The sequence below is a fragment of the Martes martes genome (assembly GCF_963455335.1).
Source record: "Martes martes genome assembly, chromosome: 1".
Taxonomy (NCBI): domain Eukaryota; kingdom Metazoa; phylum Chordata; class Mammalia; order Carnivora; family Mustelidae; genus Martes; species Martes martes.
This window is the reverse complement of record NC_137888.1, coordinates 198,530,176-198,553,082: the sequence shown is the minus strand read 5'-3', so window position 1 is coordinate 198,553,082 and position 22,907 is coordinate 198,530,176. Positions and strand designations below refer to the sequence as shown.

Here is a 22,907-nt window from a genome sequence, read left to right as displayed (position 1 = left end):
GAAATGTCGTTCATGTCTTCTGCCCATTTCTTGACTGGGTTATTTGTTCTTTAGGTGTTGAGTTTGATAAGTTCTTTATAGATTTTTGGATACCAGCCCTTTATCTGAATGTCATTTGCAAATACCTTCTCCCATTCTGTCTGTTTTCTTTAGGTTCTGTTGACAGTTTCCTTTGCTGTGCAAAAGTTTTTATCTTGATGAAGTCCCATTACTTCATTTTTGCCTTTGCTTCTCTTGCCTCTGGAAATGTGTCTAGCAAGAAGCTGCTGTGGCCAAGGTCAAAGAGATTGCTACCTGTGTTCTCCTCTAGGATTTTGATGGACTGTCTCACATTTAGGTCTTTCATCCATTTGGGGTCTATTTTTGTGTATAGTGTAAGGAAATGATCCAGTTTCATTCTTCTGCATATGGCTGTCCAATTTTCCTAACACCATTTGTTGAAGAGACTGTCTTTTTTCCACTGGATATTCTTTCCTGCTTTGTTGAAGGTTAGTTGACCAGAGATTTGAGGGTCTATTTCTGGGTTCTCGATTCTATTCCACTAATCTATGTGCCTGTTTTTGTGCCAGTACCATACTGCCTTGATGATGCCACCAGCTTTTGTTTTCTTTTCCAACTTTCCTTTGGTGATTTGAGGTCTTTTCTGGTTCCATACAAATTTCAGGATTATTTGTTCCAGCTCTGTAAAGAGTTGATGGTATTTTGATAGGGAATGCACTGAATATATAGATTGCTCTAAGTAGCACAGACATTTTAACAATATTTGTTCTTCCAATCCAAGAGCATGGAATGTTCTTCTATTTCTTTGTGCCTTCAACTTCTTTTGTAAGTGTTGCATAGTTTTCTGAGGACAGATCCTTTGCCTCTTTGGTTACCAGTTTTTTTTTTTTGTTGTTATTGTTTCGTTTTTTTTAAGATTTATTTGAGACAGAGAGAGCATGAGCAGTGGGGAGGGGGCAGAGGGAGAGGGAGCAGCAGACTCCCTGCTGAGTGAGGAGCCCAACCTGGGGCTCGAACCCAGGACCCTGAAATCATGATGTGAGTGGAAGGCAGACATTTAACTGATGGAGCTACCCAGATTCCCCTCTTTAGCTAGGTTTGTCTCTAGATATCTCATGGTTTTTTGGTGCAAATGCAAATAGGGTCAACTCCTTAATTTCTCTTTCTTCTCATTGTTAGTATATAGAAATGCAACTGATTTTATATCCTGCTACTTTGCTGAATTCCTGTATGAGTTCCAGCAATTTTGGGTTAGAGTATCATGTCATCTGCAAAGAGTGAGAGTTTGACGTCTTTGCTGATCCGGATGACTTATTTTTGTTGTCTGATTGCTGAGGCTAAGACTTCTGGTACTATGTTGAGCAGTGGTGATCGTGGACATCCCTGCTGTGGGGGATGCCGGACATCCCATCCTGATCTTATGGAAAGGCTCAGTTTTTCCCCATTGAGAATGATACTTGCTGTGGGCTTTTTGTAGATGGCTTTTATGATACTGAAGTACATTCCCTCTAACTCTACACTGTGCAGTTTAAATTAAGAAAGGATCCTGTACTTTGTCGAATACTTTTTCTGCATCTATTGAGAGGATTATATAGTTCTTATCCTTTTATTAATGTAGCATATCACATTGATTAATATGTGAAAGTTGAACCACCCTTGAAGCCCAGGAATAAATCCCACTTGGTCATGGTGAATAATCCTTTTAATGTACTACTGGATCCCATTGACTAGTATGTTGGTGAGAATTTTGGCATCCATGTTCATCAGGGATATTAGTCTGCAATTCTCCTTTTTGGTGGGGTCTTTGTCTGGTTTTGGGATCAAGGTAGTGGCCTCACAGAAAGAGTTTGGAAGTTTTCCTTCAACTTCTATTTTTCGAAACAGCTTCAGAAGAATAGGCATTATTTCTTCTTTTAATCTTTGGTAGAATTCCCCTGGGAGGCCATCTGGCCCTGGAATCTTGTCTGTTAGTAGATTTTTGATTAACCTTTCAATTTCTTTGCTGGTTATGGGTCTGTTCGGGTGTTCTATTTCTTCCTGTTTCAGTTTTGTTAGTTTCTCTCTCTCTAGGAATGCATCCATTTCTTCCAGACTGCCTAATGTGTTGGCATGTAATTGCTTATAACATGATCCCTTAGTGTTGGTTGTGATCTCTCCTCTTTTATTCATGATTTTATTTATTTGGGTACTTTCTCTTTTATTTTTGATAAGTCTGGCCAGAGGTTTATCAATCTTAATTCTTTCAAAGAACAAGCTCCTAGTTTCGTTGATCCGTCCTACTCTTCTTTTGGTTTCTATTTTGTTGATTTCTGCTCCAATCTTTATTCTCTTCTCCTCTGGGTTTAGGCTTTATTTGCTGTTCTTTCTCCAGCTCCCTTAGCTGTAAGTTTAAGATGTATATTTGACACCTTTCTTGTTTCTTTAGAAAGGCTTGTATTGCCATATACTTCTGTCTTAGATCCACCTTTGCTGCATCCCAAAGGTTCTGAACACTTGTGTTTTAATTTTCATTTGTTTCCATGAATTTTTTAAATTCTTCTTTAAATTTCCTGGTTGACCCAATCATCCTTTAGTAAGATGTTCTTAAACATCCATGTATTTGAGTTCTTTCCAAATTTCCTCTTGTGACTGAGTTCAAGTTTCAAAGCATTGTGGTCTGAAAAATACACAGGGAATGATCCCAATCTTTTGGTACTGGTTGAGACCTGACTTGTGACCCAGTATGGGATCTATTCTGGAGAATGTTCCATGTGCACATGAGAAGAATGTGTATTCTGTCGCTTTAAGATGGAGTGCTTTGACTTTATCTATGAAGTTCATCTGGTGCAGTGTGTCATTCAAAGCCCTTGTTTCTTTGTTGATCTTCTGCTTAGATGATCTTCTGCATAGAGGGAGGTGTTAAGAGTCCCCTACTATCAATGTATTTCTTTAATTTTGCTTTTAATTGGTTTATATAATTGACTGTTCCCATGTTAGGGGCATAAATACTCATAGTTGTTAGATGATCTTGTTGGAGAGATCCTTTAATTACGATATAGTGGCCTTCCTCATCTCTTATTAGTCTTTGGTTTAAAATCTAGTTTGTCTGTTATAAGTATTACTACCCAAGCTTTCTTTGACGTCCATTAGTATGATAAATGGTTTTCCACCCCCTCACTTTCAATCTGGAGGCTTCTTTGGGTCAAAAATGAGTCTCCTGCAGATAGCATACTGATGGGTCTTACTTTTTTATCCAATCTGATACCTTGTGCTTTTGATTGGGGCACTTAGCCCATTTACATTCAGAGTAACTACTGAAAGATATGAATTTAGCACCACTGTATTGCCTATAGTCGCTATTTCTGTACACTGTCTCTATTCCTTTCTGTTCTATGTTACTTCTGGACTCTCTCTTCACTTAAAGGATCCCCTTTAATATTTCTTGCAGGACTGGTTTAATAATCACAAATTCTTTTAGTTTCTGTTTGTCCTGGAAGCTTTTTATCTCTCCTTCTATTCTGAATGACAATCTCACTGGATAAAGTATTCTTGGATGCATATTTTTCTCATTTAGCACCCTGAATATATCATGCCAGTACTTTCTGGCTTGCCAGGTCTCTGTGGATAGGTCTGCTGCCAATCTAATGTTTCTACCCTTGCAGGTTATGGACCTCTTGTCCTGAGCTGCTTTCAGGATTTTCTCTTTGTCTCTGAGATTTGAAAGCTTCACTATTATATGTCGAGGTATAGACCTGTTTTTATTGATTTTGAGGGGGGTTCTCTGTGCCGCCTGGACTTGAATGCCTGCTTCCTTCCCTAAATGAGGGAAGTTCTCTGCTATAATTTGCTCCAATATACCTTCTGCCCCCCTCTCTCTTTCCTCTTCATCTAGGATCCCAATTATTCTAATACTGTGTTGCTTTATGGTATCACTTATCTCTTGAATTCCTTCATGATCCAGTAGTTGTTTATCTCTCTTTTTCTCAGCTTCCTTATTCTCCATCATTTTGTCTTCTATATCACTAATTCTTTCTTGAATTCCTTCATGATCCAGTAGTTATCTCTCTTTTTCTCAGCTTCCTTATTCTCCATCATTTTGTCTTCTATATCACTAATTCTTTCTTGAATTCCTTCATGATCCAGTAGTTGTTTATCTCTCTTTTTCTCAGCTTCCTTATTCTCCATCATTTTGTCTTCTATATCACTAATTCTTTCTTCTGCCTCATTTATCCTAGCAGTTAGAGCCTCCATTTTTTATTGCACCCCAATAATAGCCTTTTTTATTTCAATTTGGTTAGATTTTAGTTTTTATTTCTCCAGAAAGGGATTCTCTAGAGTCTTCTATGCTTTTTTTAAGCCCAGCTAATATCTTTATAATCATTACTCTGAACTCTAGTTACGACATCTTACTTATATCCATACTGATTAGGTCCCTGTCAGTCAGTACCGCCTCTTGTTCTCTTTTTTGAGGTGAGTTTTTCTGTCTTGTCATTCTGTGCAGAGAAGAATAGATGAACAAGAGAACAAAATACTAAAATGGCAATAACAGCCCCAGAGAAATATATACTAAACAAATCAGAAGAGAGCCAAAATAAAAAATAAAGAAATAAAATCTTTAAAGACAGAGAGAATATATCCAGACAAGTGAACAGAACAGAACAATATACTGGATCCTGTGTGTATTTTGGCCTGTTAGAAAACTAGATCCCAAAATTGTGACGAAAGAAAAACTTATATATGTACAAAAATAAATTTAAGAACATAAATATAAAATTATATAAATATAAGAATTAAATATAAGAAATGTAGATAGAATATTAACTGTAAAAATGAAAATGAAAAAGGACAAAAGAAAAAAAACAAAAACAACAACAAAAAAAGAAAAGAGTATAAACAGACCGGTGAACAGAACAGAGCAATATAATATATTCTGGGTGTATTTTGGTTTGTCTGTTTGAAGAAGCTACATCCCAAAACTATAAAGAAAGAAAAACTTACATATATATATATATAAATGAAATGAAATACAATGAAAGGATAGAATGTAACTGTAGAGATGGAAATTTAAAGACTTTTAAAAAGAGAGAGTATAATCAGACAGGTGAACAGAACAGAGCAATACACTAGAATCTGGGTGTATTTTGGTCTGTCTGTTACAAGAATCTACATCCCAGAACTGTACAGAAAAACTTAAATATATACAAAAATAAAATGAAATACAATGAAAGGATAGAATATAACTGTAAAAATGAAAATTGAGAAAGACTTTAAAAAAGAGTTAATAGGGGCGCCTGGGTGGCTCAGTGGGTTAAGGCCTCTGCCTTCGGCTCGGGTTGTGATCTCAGGGTCCTGGGATCGAGCCCCACATCAGGCTTTCTGCTCAGCGGGGAGCCTGCTTCCCCCTCTCTCTCTGCCTGTCTGTCTGCCTACTTGTGATCTCTCGCTCTTTCTGTGTCAAATAAACACATTTAAAAAATCTAAAAAAAAAAAAAAAAGTTAATAAAATAAGAAACTGTTTGAAAAGGTAAGAAAAAAAATAAAATTCAAAGACTAAACAATCAGAAAAATACCATGAATTCTATACACTATTCTTCCCTATTGCTGGACTTCTGGAGTTCTCTATGATGGGTAAAAACATGGTCTTAGCTTATTAGGATACTCTTGCTGATCTTCTGGGGGAAGGGCCTGCTGAGGTGATTCTCAAGTGTCTTTGCCAGGGCGGAGTTGCACTGCCCTTGACAAGGGGCCAGGCTAAGCAAGTGGCTCCAGATTGCTCTCTGTGGCTTCTGTTCCCTGAAGGCTTTCTGCACAGCTTTAGAGGATAAGAATGAACACAGCAGCCTCCCAATGTCTGGCCCTGGAACAGAGTTTGGGGACCCACCCCTCTGTGTGCCCTTGGGAAAAAGCAGTCAATCACTCCTGTCTCCCAGGTCTCCAGCTGCACTCCATGCTCACCCTGGCTGTGACCGAGCATTTCTATCTCAGGCCATGTGACCCTCCCTGCTTTGAGTCTCCAGAAGGGGTGGGTCTTGCCGTGGTTCAGTGGAATGCTGGGACCCTGCTCAGAGAACAGTTGCCCAACCATTCCAGAGTCTGCAGTTTACAGCAAAACCAAGCTGATAGCCCACTTGTGGGTTCAATGATAGCAGCTGGCTTCCCCAATACCATGCCTGGGAACTCTGCCATACTCAGGCACCCCTGATGTTTCTGTGACCCCGAGGATCCTGAGACCACACTGTCCCATCTAGGATTCTGCCCCTCTTTGCCACATGAGCGCCTTTCAGGCAGGGACCTCCCTTACCAGAGCTGACTTCTAAAAGTTCTGATTTTGCACTCAGCTGCTGTATCGGTTTCCTATGTTGACTGCTGCGTTCCCCTCCGCCGCAGTTTATCTTCCCATATACTGCCTCAGATTCACTTCTCCACACCCCCTACCTTGCAGAAAGTGGTCACTTCTCTATCTGTAGAATTTCAGCAATGCTTTTCTTAGATCTCTGGTTGAGTTCGCAGGTGTTCACAATGATCTAATTAACTATCTAGCTGAATTCCTAGGACCCGATGAAACCAAGGTCTCCTACTGTGCCATCTTGGAAAGTCGCCCAGTGAAGTCTTTCTCACATCATCATCACTTAGGCTCTGCTTCTGTCCTCTCTTCTGATTCTCCTGTCTCCCCCGTTCACCCTGTGATTATACTGAGTCCATCCAGATAATCCAGGATAATCTCCCCATGTCAAGACCCTTAATCACATTTTAATCACCTTTGCCATGGAACCTAACATATTCATAGGTTCTGTGGATTAGGACTTGGAAATGGAGAGGTGCATTATTCTGCCTACCACAGCTATATATCATCCTGTCAGGAACTGCTGACCAGGATTTCTAAAACTGGAGTCCATGGTTAGGCTTCAGGTTATCTGTAAAACCCTTGAGATTGTTGGCAAAATGTATCTTCCGACGTGTTTCTCAAGAGAGAGTCCGTAGCTTTCGTGATTCTCAAAAGAGCTATGTATGAGCCCATTACTATCAAACAGTCATTGTCCAAGAACTGAGGGAAGAGAGCAAAGACCAACACTATCCCCATAACTACCAGAACAAAGACACAATCCCCCCCACCTTCTACTGTAAGAAAAACTCATCACCACTTCTGTCCCCTTCTCAGGACATGCACAATTCCACACCACACACCAACCTCTCCAGAGATAGAGGTGCCTGGGGTCCCAGTTTAAAGGCAGAATAATCCCCCCAGTATGCAAAAAGGGCAACAAAATAGGCCTGTGGGTAAAAAGTGGTGTGGGATCAAACTTTAAGTCATATAGGACCCCATGCCTGAGCCCTCTTCTTTTCCAGCCGAGCTTCTAATCACAGGTGGAGAAAAAAACAGCCCTTGGCAAAAACAAAGCTGCCTCTTGGCGCACAGCATTCCCAGATCCGGGTCCCTTCTCTTCTTCTCTCATTCTCAAGGAGAGGAGGCTCACCACCGTGTTCACACACTGACAGCTTTCCTCGGACAGCTGCCCAAAATGCTGCTTATCAAAGGCCAGTATCACAGACTCTGGATATGAAACAGATTCTGAATATGAAATAGATCATTTCTTCCTCTGATCCCGAAAAAATTTTACTTAGCACAAGTAAACGCCTTAGAAAATAGTGTCTCTCTTGTACCTGTGTGCCCAGCCACAAGAGAGAAAATGGTCACTTACTTTGACTGCAAGGTCTGCCTCGGCCATGTGCCATCTTCATTTTGGGGCTCAATTACTAGCACCTGAGTGAAAGGGGAAACCAAATAAGGAATATGCAAAAGACCTCACTGGTGACAAGCTCAGAACCAGAAGGTATCTTGGCCACACACCCTGGCAGAGCAGCCTGCTGGGCATGGCCTGAGCCCTCCTACCTGACCCTGGTAGAGCCCAGCGTCCTGGACAGTGTTGTCTAGCTTGCTCAGCTGCTCATAGGTGTTGCTCATGTACTTGTTCCACAGCCGTGTTTCACGCTCAGCAGGGATATTGAATAGCTTCCGCATCTCCTTCTCGATGGTTGCTAGAGACGGACAGAAGGATCACTCACCTCATTCCAGATGCAAGGCTAGTAACAGCCATAGCAAGCTAATGCTCATCCTCCCTCCTGTTCAGACTGTCAGTCACAGGGTGCTTTGGAACGAAAGTTCCGGCTGACCTCAGCCCCTCGATGATTAAGGCCAAATGTCTTCCATGGGCATCCTCCTGCACTCACAAACTTAGAAACCTTCCCTATGCTTCTCCTTCTTCAATAGGTGGGTCCCATTTATAGCACACAAGCAACACAGAAAGGTGACAAAACCTTCCTCTGAAGTTAAGATAAATGTGGTTTCGAATACCAGCCCTGCCACTTTCTCACAGAGATTTTTTTTTAAAGATTTTATTTATTTATTTGACAGAGATCACAAACAGGCAGAGAGGCAGGCAGAGAGAGAGAAGACAAAGCAGACTCCCCACTGAGCAGAGAGCCCGATGCGGGGCTCAATCCCAGGGCCCTGGGATCATGACCTGAGCCGAAGGCAGAGGCTTTAATCCACTGAGCCACCAAGGTGCCCCCACCTCAGAGATTTTTTAATAAGTAAGTGTAACCAAATCTGCATTTCCTCATCTTTATCACCGTATCACGTATCATGGTCAGGGAGCATGTCCAAGAGTCTGTAAAACATGATTCCCAGGCCTAGCTCTCCACAAGAATCAGGTCAGGACTGGTAACCACAACCTGAGACTATGTGGGTAACAACTCTGGAGGGGGTGCCTGGCTTCACTCCCATCAGCCACAATGCTCCGCGCTCTCCGCCTCCGGAAATTCAGGACACCAGCCCAGCTACTCACCGATTGTGTCTGCCTTGCTGAAATGGCAACTCAGCACGTTGGTGGGGTCACTATTCTCACAGAGCTTCAGTTCCAGCAAATACACCTCCACCTTGCAGTGCTTGACGAAGAGGCCGTGCTCCACCACCTGCAAACAAGAGGCACAGGTGAAGCAGCAGCAGTTCCACACCTGGCAGTCTGGGAAACAATAGGTTTCATCAGTGGTAAGAGGCAGAATCCACACAATAACCACTTTCCCTAAGTGATCAGGGGATCAGAAAGACAGATTTTTAAAGCCGCCAGCATCTGTCCAAGAGTTTCAAATCTTTCTTCCCTTCACAAGAAAGAGTACCCGGGTAGAGCCAGAACCAGCTAACTGTAACAGTGCACAACAGGGAAGTCACTGTTCATCTCTAAGTCAGGATCATGAGGTCTCCCTTGCAGGGTTTGTCGAATGAGAGGACTAGAGAATGTAGCTAAATCCCTGGGATAGCAGAACACTCACCATATGGCAATACTGTGGGCATTAGGGCACATCTGCCAGACTAGCACACCTCCAACTTTTTGATCCCTAACCCCTCTCGGGGGCCCAGGTTTCCAGATAGAGAAAGAATGTAGTTCTGGCCTCAAACAATGACTGTTAGAAGCATGCCCTCAGGACTACAGATCTTTCCTACGCTGAGAAGGGGAACTATACATCAGGGAGAATAAGAAATTTACCCAATGTCTACCTCTAAGCAGGCATGTGATTTCCCCTCTGGTAGGACAAGCAAACAACCGTGGGAGTCAGGGTGGATGGTCTTCTCCTAAGTCCCATCTACCAGAGGGGTGAAGAATCTGGATTTCTACCTCAAAGCGTGCTTTCGCTCAGGAGGCTATTCTTCTCTGGCTTATAAACACCTGCTTTTTGAGATATTCAACAGTGTAGCCCAAGAGTCATAAGCACAGAGGAAAAAGCAGTCTCAGAAAGGTTGTAAGATAAACAAGAAGCAGTACATTACTGTATGTCCATATGACCCCAAGTAAACTTTCTCTCATAGAGCCTTCCAGAAAGTGCTCTCATGGCACTGCTGGACACATCCCAAGCCATGGGCAGCTCTGATGTTTGGAGGCCACTCACTGTAACATCTCAGGTGAGTACCTCACTCACCACCACTCACGACCACAATTCCCTAAAGAGAACCAGAAAGAAGGCCTCAAACACCTCTATTCCACTTAGGCACATCCAGTAACCCAGAAAACCAACACCAGTCAGTGTCCCCAGGGAGCACTCGCAGACACTGACCAGCAGCTGAGACAACTTGTATACTCACTTTTCTGACAATGGGCTGCTGGCCTTCTACACAGCCATACCAGTTCAGTAATTTATTCCAGGCCTCCGTTGGGACCAAAACATAGTCCAATTCATCAATTAAATGTTCCTTTAAGGTCTGACTCTCAGGATCTGAAAAAAGAAAACACCTCATAACTCACGGCTCTTCTCCCCAGAAATATTTGTTTTACAGGATTCTTATGTACTTTTCAGAAACAAAATTATTTATAGAACAGGTACAAAATTCCAAAATTCTGTCACTGGCCATAACACAGAGCAGACCTGACAACTGTCTTCAGCCACGCCTTCATAGGAACATGTATTTCTTCTACAACAAAATAGAGTAGGGAGAATAAAAAACTCCAATTTATATTTTCAATATGCTTCCAGATTCCACAATGAAAACTGTTAATTATGAACATTTAACATAATATTCTGCTTAGGGACACTTTATTGAGGTCAAATATCTTCTGAAAGATTTACTAAGAAAACAACACACACATCATTGAAGTTAACTTTATTTTACCAAGAGTCATTCAGTATTCTTAGTTTTCCACAGGCCAAGCTGAAACCCAGCTGGACAACCTCTTATGGAGGAGGGAATGTCTTTAACACCCTAACGTGCTCAACGTCTACCTCACACCCCCCACAGGCAGGCAGCATGACTAAGAGTGGACATCCACAATCTGAAACACACTCCCTCAGCTGAAGACCAAGGAACTGGATCAAGGGAAGACTGATCACCTCCCACCAACAGAGCCTCCCTGTGCCCAGCAACACCTACTCCTGCCGTAGTGGGTACAGAAATACCCAGAGCAGTGCAACTCATCTGTAACTCGAGGTATATGATGTTAAAAAACAAAACCAAAACCGTGAACAGCATTCACAAAGTGACGGGGGCTTCCCATCACCTGTATCCCCCGGTGCTCCCCACCAGTTTTTACCCTATCCCATCAGCTCTTCTGCCTTTCCTTGCAGCAAGCCTCAGACCTGACCCACCTCTGCCTTTTTCATCTGGAGGGAGAACAAGAAAGGAATTAAATAGCAATGGAGGACAGGAATACCAAGGTGAGATGGACGAACAGATAAACATGATGGGGTATATACCTACAGCAGAATACTATTCAGCCTTCAAATGGAAGGAAATTGTGACACATGCTGCAACGATGAACCCAGAATATTATACTAAATAAAATAAGGCAGTCACAGAAAAACAAATACTGAACAATTCCACTTAAGTGAGGTGTCTAGAGAAGACAGATTTAGACACAGAAAGTAGAATGGTGGCTGCCAGGGGCTTGGAGGAAAGGAGATTGGGAGTCACAGTTTAATGGATAGGGGGCTGCAGTTCTGCGTGGTCAAAACGTTCTGGAAATTGGTTGCGGAACAATGTGAACATACTTAATACTATTGAACTACACACTTAAAAATGGTCAAGAGGGGGGCGCCTGGGTGGCTCAGTGGGTTAAAGCCTCTGCCTTCAGATCAAGTCATGATCCCAGAGTCCTGGGATCGAGCCCCGCATCGGGATCTCTGCTCACCAGGGAGCCTGCTTCCCCCTCTCTCTCTCTGCCTGCCTCTCTGCCTCCTTGTGATCTCTTTGTCAAATAAACAAATAAAATCTTTAAAAAAAGGGCACCTGGGTGGCTCAGTGGGTTAAAGCTGCTGCCTTCGGCTCAGGTCATGATCTCAGGGTCCTGGGATCGAGCCCCACATCGGGCTCTCTGCTCAGCAGGGAGCCTGCTTCCTCCCCTCTCTCTGCCTGCCTCTCTGCCTACTTGTGATCTGTCTGTCAAATAAATAAATAAAATTTAAAAAAAAAAAAAAATCTTTAAAAAAAATTAAAAATTAAAAAAAAATGGTCAAGGGGATAAACTATTATGTGTATTTTACCATTAAAAAAGGTGGGCGGGGGGGGGCGCCTGGGTGGCTCAGTGGGTTAAAGCCTCTGCCTTCAGCTCAGGTCATGATCTCAGGGTCCTGGGATCAAGCCCCACATCACACTCCCTGCTCAACAAGGGAGTCTGCTTCCCCCCCTCTCTCTCTGCCTGCCTCTCTGCCTACTTGTGATCTCTGTCAAACAAAGAAAAAAAAAATCTTTAAATTAAAAAAAAAAAAAAAAAAAAAAAAAAAGGATGGATCCTCCTTATTGATGAGCCAACCACTTTCCACAGCCCGTCTGGCACGATTATTAACACTGACAGAGCAGGCCTTTTCTGCTGAGGAAAAGAAGGATGATCCACTGGTATCAGTCTGCTTGAGACAAAAACTTCCCCCTGAAACTGACACTTTTCTGACAATTGATTTATAAATTAAACTTCTGATTCATAAATTCAACTTTTCTGATTTATAAATTAAAACTCATTGAAGTTATTCACTTCTTGTCTTTCTTACGGATATATGCTTCTTCGTTTCTAACACTAAGCACTATGCAGATCTGGCTACACACACTGTGCCAAGTAGCAGCCAGAAATCTCTAAATGTGGTAAAGGAACAACAGCTTTCAGCATCACCAACCCCAAGTACATCATTTCCACGGGCCATTTTCCCCTCTAAGGATCCGTGATGATTTTCGCACACATCAAGCTTACACACTCAGTGCAAATGCAGGGAATATGACTGGAATTCCCAATGCAGTTCACTACTTTCACTTGAAACAAGACCAGTCTAAAGGCATCACGCTCAAAATCACACAGAGGTTTGGGAATGAGGATTTAGTCTCTGCAAGTTTCTTTCACAGAGGAGAATAAAGGGGGAAAATGAGAGCACAGCTTGGCCTAATCACAAGGGTTTTATTTGATATATAGTAGAGGCAGAGGTGGGAAGCAGAAAAGGGGTGCTCTGCAGACAACATAAGGAAGGATAGGCTAGACCCCATCCTTCCCACACTTCCCAGAGCCCTATCCAGCCACTTCCATGTCCCTAGGTGAAAGGTGGCTGGATTGGGGCTGAGAGGTGACTGAGAGCCTGGGAACTAAGGGGGTGATTCACCAGAGACAGGTCATTCCTGTACTGTCAATGTTCCAAGCAGGTTCTGAAAAGAATGTACTTCTCACCTCCTAAGCACAAAGCAAATGTTTTAAGGAAAATCCAGATGACATTAAATTGGGGGACCATGGAAGAAATGCTTTTCCTTAGCTGAAGGTCATCCAAATGATTTCACAAAGCTCCTCTAGCCCTTATCATTAGTATTCTTATAAGCATTAAGAAATCTTCTATTAAAAAAAAAAGAAAGAGAGAGGGGCGCCTGGATGGCTCAGTGGGTTTGAGCCCAGGGTCCTGGGATCGAGCCCCACATCAGGCTCTCGCTCAGCGGGGAGCCTGCTTCCTCCTCTCTCTCTGCCTGCTTCTCTGCCTACTTGTGATTTCCAGCTGTCAAATGAACAAATAAAATCTTAAAAAAAAACAACAACAACACAACTTTAAAAAAAAAAAGAGAGAGGCACCTGGCTGGCTCAGTCAGTAAAGCATAAAACCCCTGAGCTCGGTGTCATGAGTTCAAGCCCCACACTGGAGTTAGAGATTCCTTTAAAAGAAGGGGGGGTGCAGGGGGAGGAAAAGTGCAAACACGCTGTTGTGCTCTCTTACGCCAACTTCAAGGTGTGATGCCACCATCTGACCTACATCAGGAAAAAAAGCAATGAATTATGATGTCACCTGACCTCTCCTAAAACAAGTCTCACCTGAAGCACTGCCCATTTTTAAAAACACCCAGGTTAATGTTAAGTACTTGGATCAAACCCCATACATGTCTGCCTTCCCACTGCTCTAATTTTGAACACTATCAACAAATCACTCTCATTCTGCTTGCAAGGGAGTCTAAAGCTAAGCAGAACACAACCTGGGAAAGGTCAACTCTGTTATCTATGCATCTACAGGTACAAGCCCAGCTCTGGTATGTCATGCATCATTTTTTCAATCACTTCTTCCAATGGGAGCTGACCGTGATAATAACTCTACTTTCCACCTCTCCTCACACACTCCTATGACAATCATCATAGGAATGCTAGATAGATGTAGACAGGTCTGCAAATTGTTTCACTGCAAAGGTAACACAGAAAATTCTGGTGCCCAAATTTCAGACTCCAGATGCCGTTTCAAAATGATAACCTATTTCTTTCCATTCCACATGCTAATCTAAAATCTGACAGCTCTAAAAAAACTAATCCCCAAAAAGAAAAATACGAGAAGCACGCTCTTGTGTGAAGCAGGCAGTTTAGGAAAAAAGTAGCTTCATTCCTCCCTGAGGGTCTTACAAAGACTTCTGGTACAGATGCTAATCAAGGTCACTTGTTTCTATCCATCACAACAGGAAAGTCAGGTTCACAACGTCCATGTTACTGATAAACGTGACCTCAGGTCACTGCCTAGGTGGGTATTTCAGTTAGAAAAGCAACAGGATACTATACCTGAAAAGAGTCCGGAGTTATCTATTGGGCCAGGAAATAGATTGTGTTCACCCACATTGTACATATCCCAGCTGTCGAAGCCCACATACTTCTTCCACTGCTTGAACCACCGGCTGTCAATAAGATACCTACAGACAGATAAAAATTTACTATACCAGAAAAACTGAGGTTATAAGTTTTTGCAGTTGCTCCTTTAATTTTAATGATCTTTCCACCCAGGGAACACACATTTCCCATTCAGAAACACATTTCAAGAACAAGAGCAGGGCTAGGCCTCAGATGACACAAAAAGCCTGGCCCAGGACAAGAGTCCATTAAGTGAAATGTTGAAAGAATGAATATAGGTGCCTGGCTGACTCAGTCAGTGGAGTGTGTGTACAACTCTTGATCTCGGGGTCATGAGTTCAAGTCCCATGTTCGGCACAGAGCTTACTTAAAAATAAATAAATATTTTTATTAAACAACAACAACAACAACAAAGACAGGAGTCTGGGTAGCGCAGTTGTTTGGGTGTCCAGCTCTTGATTTCAGCTCAGGTCATGATCTCATGGTCATGAGACTAAGCCCCATGTCGGGCTCCTCATTCAGCTGGAAGTCTGCTTGAGATTTTCTCTCTCCCTCCCCTTCTGTCTTTCTCCCTCTCAATAAATAAAATCTTTAAATTAAAAAAAAAAAAAGAAAGAAAGAAAGAAAGAAAGAACAAGGGGTGCCTGGGTGGCTCAGTTAAGCATCTGACTCTTGGCCTCAGCTCAGGTCCCGACCTCAAGGTTGTGAGTTTAAGCCCAGTGTTGGGTTCTCCTCTGGCATGGAACCTACTTATTAAAAAAAAAAAATAAGGGGGCACCTAGGTGGCTCAGTGGGTTAAGCCTCTGCCTTTGGCTCAGGTCATGATCCCAGGGTCCTGGGATCCAGCCCCACATGGGGCTCTCTGTTCAGCAGGGGGCCTGCTCCCCCCTCCCCCTCTGCCTACTTGTGATCTCTCGCTCTCTGTCAAATAAATTAAATTAAATAAAATAAATAAATAAATAAATAAATAAAATTTTTTTAAAAGGAATGAATGAATAAAAGGAAATGACTGGCTTCAAAATGCTTATTTAAGTGAAGTCCTCCTATGGCTAAAATCTTATTTGCCAATGAGCAAGTCATTAATTTCATAATGATCTTTATAGAGGTCCTTGTCCAGAACAGAAAGTTTGGTTATGCTGCTCATCATGAAAAGCATTAAACTAGGGGTGCCTGGGTGGCTCAGTGGGTTAAAGCCTCTGCCTTCAGCTCGGGTCATGGTCCCGGGGTCCTGGGATCGAGCCCCACATTGGGCTCTCTGCTTGGCAGGGAGCCTGCTTCCTCCTCTCACTCTGCCTGCCTCTCTGCCTACTTGTGATCTTTGTCTGTCAAATAAATAAATAAAATATAAAAAAAAAAAAGAAAAGAAAAGCATTAAACTAATTCTCTCTCTCTGAAAATGGTATAATAACACCATACAATTCAAGTTTTCTTTGAGTACCAAAGAAGACATTATAAAAAATGTGTGCTAAAAAAAAAAGGTACACACACACATATAATAGTGTCTAGGTATGGTACTATACAAATATAATAGTCTCTGGTCTCTAGTTATTCCTGATCTGGTTATATTTTAAAGTATCCCTATGAAAAAAAGAAAAAAATAAAAGAATCATTATACTGTTTTACAACCAAGAAGTAGTAAATCTCTCTGGGGGAAAAAAGCACAACATTTATATTGGTGAGTCCTTTAAGTTTTTTTTTTTTAATGTTTTATCTATCAATTCATTTGAGAGAGAGTGTGGGAGGCGCAGAATGAGAGAGCACAAGCAGGGCTCCATCCCAGGGCCCTGGGATCATCACCTGAGCTGAAGGCAGATGCTTAACCAACTGAGCCACCCAAGCGCCCCAAGTCCTTTAAGTTTTTATAAAAAAACAAACCTCAGCAATCAGGCAGCTTCCCAGAGGCCACAGGATCCATAAGTACATCCAAACCTTTAAAAGGCTCTTTTCCCTCCAAACCCCTTGAACAATATCCTCCAAACACTTCTAGTGTGTGATCTTAGTCTATCTCAAACTTCCTCTGGTTCCTTTGAATATTCTTCATGTATCACCCCTATGCAGGATAACTTCTGCTTGCCCTGCCTCTCACAGCTTGGCCAGCTGTACAGCCCTATCTGAACTCCTCCTAATCCCAATGTTTCCCTTCCCTGGTCAATTCCTCTGTTACCGTAAGTGGCATTATCAACACCACCATCATTTCTTAAAAGACGGATGTTCAATCATATTCAATGCAAAGCCAAGCCCTAGCTTTCTACTCTCACATGATAATATCACCCAGGAACATCTTCACTAGTAGAAGTATTGTCCCTTCTACTAAACAATTAAGAAACCCCATGTCTCGGACTTGCTTTTCTAAACCTTGTACTTTAAATCTTTTCATCTAGACTCCAAGCTATCCTCTTCTGCCGCTCCAAAATGCTGCTGCCACAATTATTTTTGACATTTGCTACCAAAATAACCTGGAGTTCTCAAACATTTGTCCAACTTCTGACCTTGACGTCTGTTCGACAGTTTACAAGTTACGAAAGTATCTACTTTTTTTTTTTTTAAGATTTTTGTTTATTTATTTGACAGAGAGAGATCACAAGTAGGGAGAGAGGCAGGCAGAGAGAGAGGAGGAAGCAGGCTCCCCACCGAGCAGAGAGCCCGATGCGGGACTCGATCCCAGGACCCCGAGATCATGACCCGAGCCGAAAGCAGAGGCTTAACCCACTGAGCCACCCAGGCGCCCCACGAAAGTATCTACTTCTGATCTTCTCCTCAACCCATAAGGTGGGGGTGCCAAATATTGCTACCCTGGCTTTAACAGTAAGGCACGGGGGTCTGGGAGGTGTGGTCGCCTTCGCTCAAGGTCACACAACGAATCCTCGAAGGCAAAGGGCTCTTCCCATCCAGAAGGTCCCCGTAAGCACTCCCCTTCTCCCCCTCCTGCAACCCTTGCCCCCACCGGGTCCGCCCTCTGGGGCTCCGAATGGGCCAGAACAACCCTCACACTTTCCCCGAGGTGATTCTCCTGAGAGGCAGCGTTCAGGATACCCTCTCAGGGTCACTAACACCGCCCCCGCCCGGCCCCTACCCAAGCCGGAAAAGAGGGGTCCGGTCTGAGGGCCAGAGCCCCTGCCCCTCAGCCTGGGCAGCGGAAACGCGGGTACGGTGCTCACCACTGCGCCCCTCGTTGGAGCGTGGTCCTCATTAAGGCCCCGAGCTCGGATTTCTGGGTCTCTGCATCGGGTCGCTCACGGCAGCCTCCACCTTCCGCCATCTCGTCCGCGGCCCCGGCCCAGCCGGCCCGGACATCCGCCTCGCGCACGGCGTGCTGTGGGCCGCGCCCACGCACGCACGCAAGCACGCACGCGCGCGCGCACGCCCAAGCCCCACCTCGCGCCGCGGCCTGGAACGCCCGCCCGCCCGCCGCGCACGCACCGCCCTTCTCCCACGGGGGCGCGACGGAGCCAGGAGGGGACTGGAGGAGGAGGTGGGCGCTGGCAAATTAGCCGCCCCTTCCTCCCGCCTTGCGGGCGGAGTCGCGGGGTGGTTGTTTGGCATCCCTTTCTCCGTCTAGCCGGGCCGTCTCTCTAGGCGCTTGAACACAGGCCCTCGGCCCTTCGGGCACCCCGTCCGGGCCCGCGGTGTTAGCCTGCTCTTAGATAAACCCGGGGCCAGGTACGAGAAGCCCTGGGACTAGCTCTTCTTGCATTGAGCTGGAGTCCTTAGGCCAGTCGTTAGCCGCCCAAACGTGGGATCGGGGTGCCTGTCCTGGAGGCCCTACAGGGATTTGGGGGACTGCTGGGTGCACCAGCGCCGTGGGACTGGGACTCGAAGGTGTGATCTAGTCATTAACACTCCTCTCAAACAGTGTAGACGCCAGAATCGTAGCCCAAAGACCGAATTCCCCAAGCCCTCCACACTGAACTAGCTACTTGCCTTGTCAGGGAGACAAGCAGCCGCTGAGTGGCGATAGCAACAGGGGAAGGAGGTTCAGGTGTGTTCACATCAGGTGCCCAAGCTGCTGCTTAATTTGTTGTTGCAACAATATGCAGTGTCCTGAACACTGTTTTCCACTCGACCCTGCATACAAAAAGCACAACCCTCCTCATGGAATGGGAAGTAAGCCCCGAGCAAGGAAGAGACCGGGCAGCTGGCTAGCAGCTGGTCTAGCAGTTCCTGCCTCAAAAATAAGTCACTGCGTGACTTCAGACAATCTAATGGGGAAGAGATCTTCCACGAATAACCCCAGGGTCAAGCAGTGTGTAGTAGGTAAGTGCCATTAAAGAGTATGAACCAAAGACTGTAGACTCTCGAGCTTGTGAAAGGCAGGCTTTGACTTGGTAGCATTTGAGAGTGGTTTTAAAGAAACAAATAAATGGTGGTGCATTCTACAGGAAGGAAAATTACAGGATCAGTTTCTGGAACAAGAAGGGCAGAATCAAAGAGAGGGTTAGACCAATTAACCTGGGCACAGACTACTGGAAAGAACCTTCCATCTAAAGCTAAAACGGAGGCCAGAAGGGTCACATATTCTGCTTTGAATGGCCCACAGATATTGTAAAAGGTTTTGGAGCAGAGACAAAATGGCTGAGGGTGCTTTATACCCACAGTGGTGAAGCCCAGGAGAAGCCTATTAAGAACCTTTAACTGGAAAGATGGCAATAAGGGAGGAGAGGAGAAACAGATGAGCCGAGTTCAGTGTTGGGGATGGAGGAGGGAGCACTGACTAGGTGAAGGCGTGGTAGGTCATTTGAGCAGATTTACCATTTTCATGTGGGGTTTTGGCTAATTGAAATTAACATGAATCGAATTTGCACTGCCCGGGACACCCCTCAGGCACCATCTGGTAACACAGGGCCTCTTGGCAGTTGGGTAGATAGGAGAGGAAAATGAAAGGAAAAGGAATTAAAACTGCCTTGAATAACTGAATAACTTTATAGCTTATAGCTGTTAATCCTCCACAGACAAGAGTTACCACCACATGGTAATTCTACATCTGGGAAGCCAACCCTGACAATCTGAGTGCTCTTCTGTGAAAGTTATCTGAAAGTGTTAAAAGTGTTGTGAAGTGTTTAGTCCTGTTATTTATGGAAAAAGAAAGCTGGGTTATCGGCATGACTTCAGAACCTACATTCGATGGTGTCTACTCTCTTCTTTTTTTAACAATTTCTCCTATACCATTTATGGCATGGGTCAGAGTCTTAAGGAAGTAGGACAAGTCCTCAGCACCACTAGAAAAGGGGACAAAACCTAATTATAAATAAGAAGACTTTGGAAAACCTTTTTAAGGCAGGATCTCTTCGGTGCTATTAAATGGCTGTAAAAAATCTTGCTCTAATTATAGGTAGTTCCTAAAAAATGTATACTAAGATCACAAAGTGCCAATAGTTAAAATGCGAGGAATAAGGTGAAACTTCATAGTCAAAAAATCATTTCAAAATATTAAAACATGTTTAATGGGGCGCCTGGCTGGCTCAGTTGCAAGATGCATGTGACTCTTGATCTCAGGGTCATGAATTCAACCCCCATTTTGGGTACAGAGATGACTTAAATAAATAGAAATCTTAAATTTAAAAATAGAATGCTTTTAGTGAGTTTCATTAAAATGTTAAAGATTGGGAACTGGAAACAATGAACCTCTGCCTGTGTGTTCCTGTTGTTGTGGGTGACCTGTGGGTTTGGGAGGAAATGGGTATTCAGCTCAGGAGACACCCTTGCACCAGGGCCATGTTCTCTATTGGGCCTTTTACCCTAGGGAGAGGTGTAGGCCTAGTAGGGCACTCACTTGGCCTCATAACCAAACCCCAGAACTGAACAAGCCACCCATTGCCATGGTAGCTTGGGCTGCAAGAACAGGAAGGAAAGCATGAAGGGAGCTACATGAAACAGGTTTGACTGATTGGTCACATACTGCTTGATCTTGGACTGTGATGACCTAATTGAGAGTTTGTAACGTCTGGGTGTGTGAACTTTAAGCTTTATTTGGTTCCAAATCATAAACTTTCTTGCCTTGGCTGGTGCTGTGGCTTGCTCTACACCTGACTGCAGTTGGCCTCTCCAAGGTCAGCAGTGGTCCACATTAGGCCAGCAGTGACAGAGCACATGCGGCAGTGTTCACAAATATTGGGCAGCTTTTGATTACAGCTCTCTCCGGGGGAGAATTATTATTGTTTCCTTCTTGTCTGTGCTCCTTTAACCTGGCCAGGGGACTATGAAAAAGTAAAAGGCTCTAGTACATTTCAGAAGAATTAAATAAATATCTTATCAATGAGATTATCACCTCTGTTATAGGAGGGTTACATTACTGGGGAAGGTGACAGGCAAAGACCAGAAGAAATCTCTGAGAAGAAGTGGGATCACCTTTCCTACCCTGAAGACTCCTGCTGTTGGACAGATTGCATTCTGGTAATGCCACTGTTGGTGGCCAGCCGTGATTGGGCAGAGAGTGTGTGGGTTCCTGGGCTTAAGTGTGGCCAATGTCTTCTCTTCCTCCTCTAATTCTATTACCATCTATGTCTCCCCAATACACAAGTATTTAGCTTTTAATTATGTTGGTTGCCCTTTGTACGGAGCAAATTCTCAACAGGCATTTCTCAGATGCATGAATATAAGAATACCAGTTACTAGTCATTTGTTCATTTGACTGGTAATCTATTACATACTGGTACTCACAGTCCCTACCCTCCTGAGATTCACAGCCAGTATGGTTGGGGAAGATGTTTTCACAAGTAATTATAGTTGGTGTGTTGTGTGACAAAGTGCTCCAGGAACGTGGAGGGTGATGTTGCAAATCATTTTTCTGGGAAGGAAACCTAAGCAACTGGTATAGGGAACCAAGACATGCTAACATTCCCTCTGGGCTTTTGGGCACGTATGATGAATCTGCAAGAGATGCTCAGGGGACCAGGTTGTCTTTGGATTCACATACTCATGGGCACAGGCATAGTTATGTGCTGGGGACAGAGGAAGCTAGGGTAACAGGTGCTTCCTCTGCAGGAAGACTCGGATGCCTCCCTGTGGAACCAGGTGGCCTGTAGGATAGTAAGACACCCCCAAGGCAGGCTACACATTCCCCTGGATACTGCTTGGACTCTAGGCATTTGGATGAAGTGGGCCTGTTTTGTAGTCTCTTACTCTGGCCTTTCTGGCTGTAATTAAACTAGGCCTGGGGAGGGGGGCATTGGGGAGGAGGTGTTCTGTCTGAGAGATGGTGATGGAAAGGCTACTGGACCTCTGCCTAGCACAACACTGTTATATCAGGTCAGTCTCAGTGCCTCTGGAGGCAACTAACAGTTGGTGATTTTTGTTTTGCTTTCCCACATGACATATCTGAAGTTGAGCTCTTTTTTTTTTTTTTTAAGATTTTATTTATTTATTTGACAGAGAGATAAAGAGCACAAGTAGGGGCTCAGTCCTGAGCCGAAGGCAGACGCTCAGCTGCTGAGCTATCCAGGCGCCCCTGGAGTTGAGTTCTTGATGAGGTCAAAGCTGAAGGATGTTGGGGCTCAGAGTCTGCTTCTCTGCTACTCGCAGGGTCAGGCTCCAGACCCATGAGCCCTTACTCCTTAGGCAAGAACTTCTCTTATGGGGCGCCTGGGTGGCTTAGTGGGTTAAAGCCTCTGCCTTTGGCTTAGGTCATGATCCCAGGGTCCTGGGATCAAGCCTGGCATAGGGCTCTCTGTTCAGCAGGGAGCCTGCTTCCCCCTCTCTCTCTGCCTACTTGATCTCTGTCAAATAAATTTAAAAAAATTTTTTTTAATCTTAAAAAAAAAACAAAAAACAACTTATCTTGTTCGTGCTCCCAGCTACCAGTTCAGCCCAGCAGTGTCTGATGCAAAGCAAGTGTCTGGTAACTTGTGGGACCAGCTGGAGCTAAGCTTTATTTTTAGCACCATCCCAGCTGTGCCACACCTCCGTGCATGGAAGCATGCCCTTCCAGCCTAATTGCTGATTGTCAATATAATAAAAACCTACCATCTTCAGGGTTCACTGCCCATTCTATATAGATCCATGCTGTGTTCTCTTATGGAAATCTTTAGGCAGCGTTTTTAACTTAGTATTATCCAAAAGTTTAAACTTAAGAGATTTATTGAACTGGGGTGCCTGGGTGGCTCAGTCAGTTGAGCGTCTGACTCTTGATTTCCACATGGATCATGATCTCAGGGTCCTGGGATCAAATTCTGTGTCAGGCTCTGTGATGGGCATGGAGCCTGCTCGGGATTCTCTCTCCCTCTCCCTCTCCCTCTTCCCCCCCACCCTTCCTTTGTGTACATGCTCTCTCTGCCTCTCTCTCAAAAAAAAAAAAAAAAAAAGATATAAAGCAATTTATTG

The 22,907-nt window shown here is 44.0% G+C and overlaps 1 protein-coding gene across 2 annotated transcripts in view; it reads right to left on the bottom strand.

The window, feature by feature from the left end:
• Positions 1 to 17,895, bottom strand: part of USP4 (ubiquitin specific peptidase 4) — a 51,573-nt gene extending 33,678 nt beyond the window's left edge. For both annotated transcript variants that reach the window (XM_080797619.1, XM_080797620.1), the window contains exons 1-6: positions 17,750 to 17,895; positions 14,526 to 14,653; positions 10,118 to 10,248; positions 8,826 to 8,952; positions 7,871 to 8,016; positions 7,680 to 7,741 (exon numbers count right to left, since the gene is read on the bottom strand). In XM_080797619.1, the coding sequence (XP_080653745.1) occupies positions 7,680 to 7,741; positions 7,871 to 8,016; positions 8,826 to 8,952; positions 10,118 to 10,248; positions 14,526 to 14,653; positions 17,750 to 17,850 (695 nt within the window). In that variant the 5' untranslated portion in view covers positions 17,851 to 17,895. The remainder of the gene's footprint in view (positions 1 to 7,679; positions 7,742 to 7,870; positions 8,017 to 8,825; positions 8,953 to 10,117; positions 10,249 to 14,525; positions 14,654 to 17,749) is intronic.
• Between the last annotated feature and the right edge of the window lie 5,012 nt (positions 17,896 to 22,907).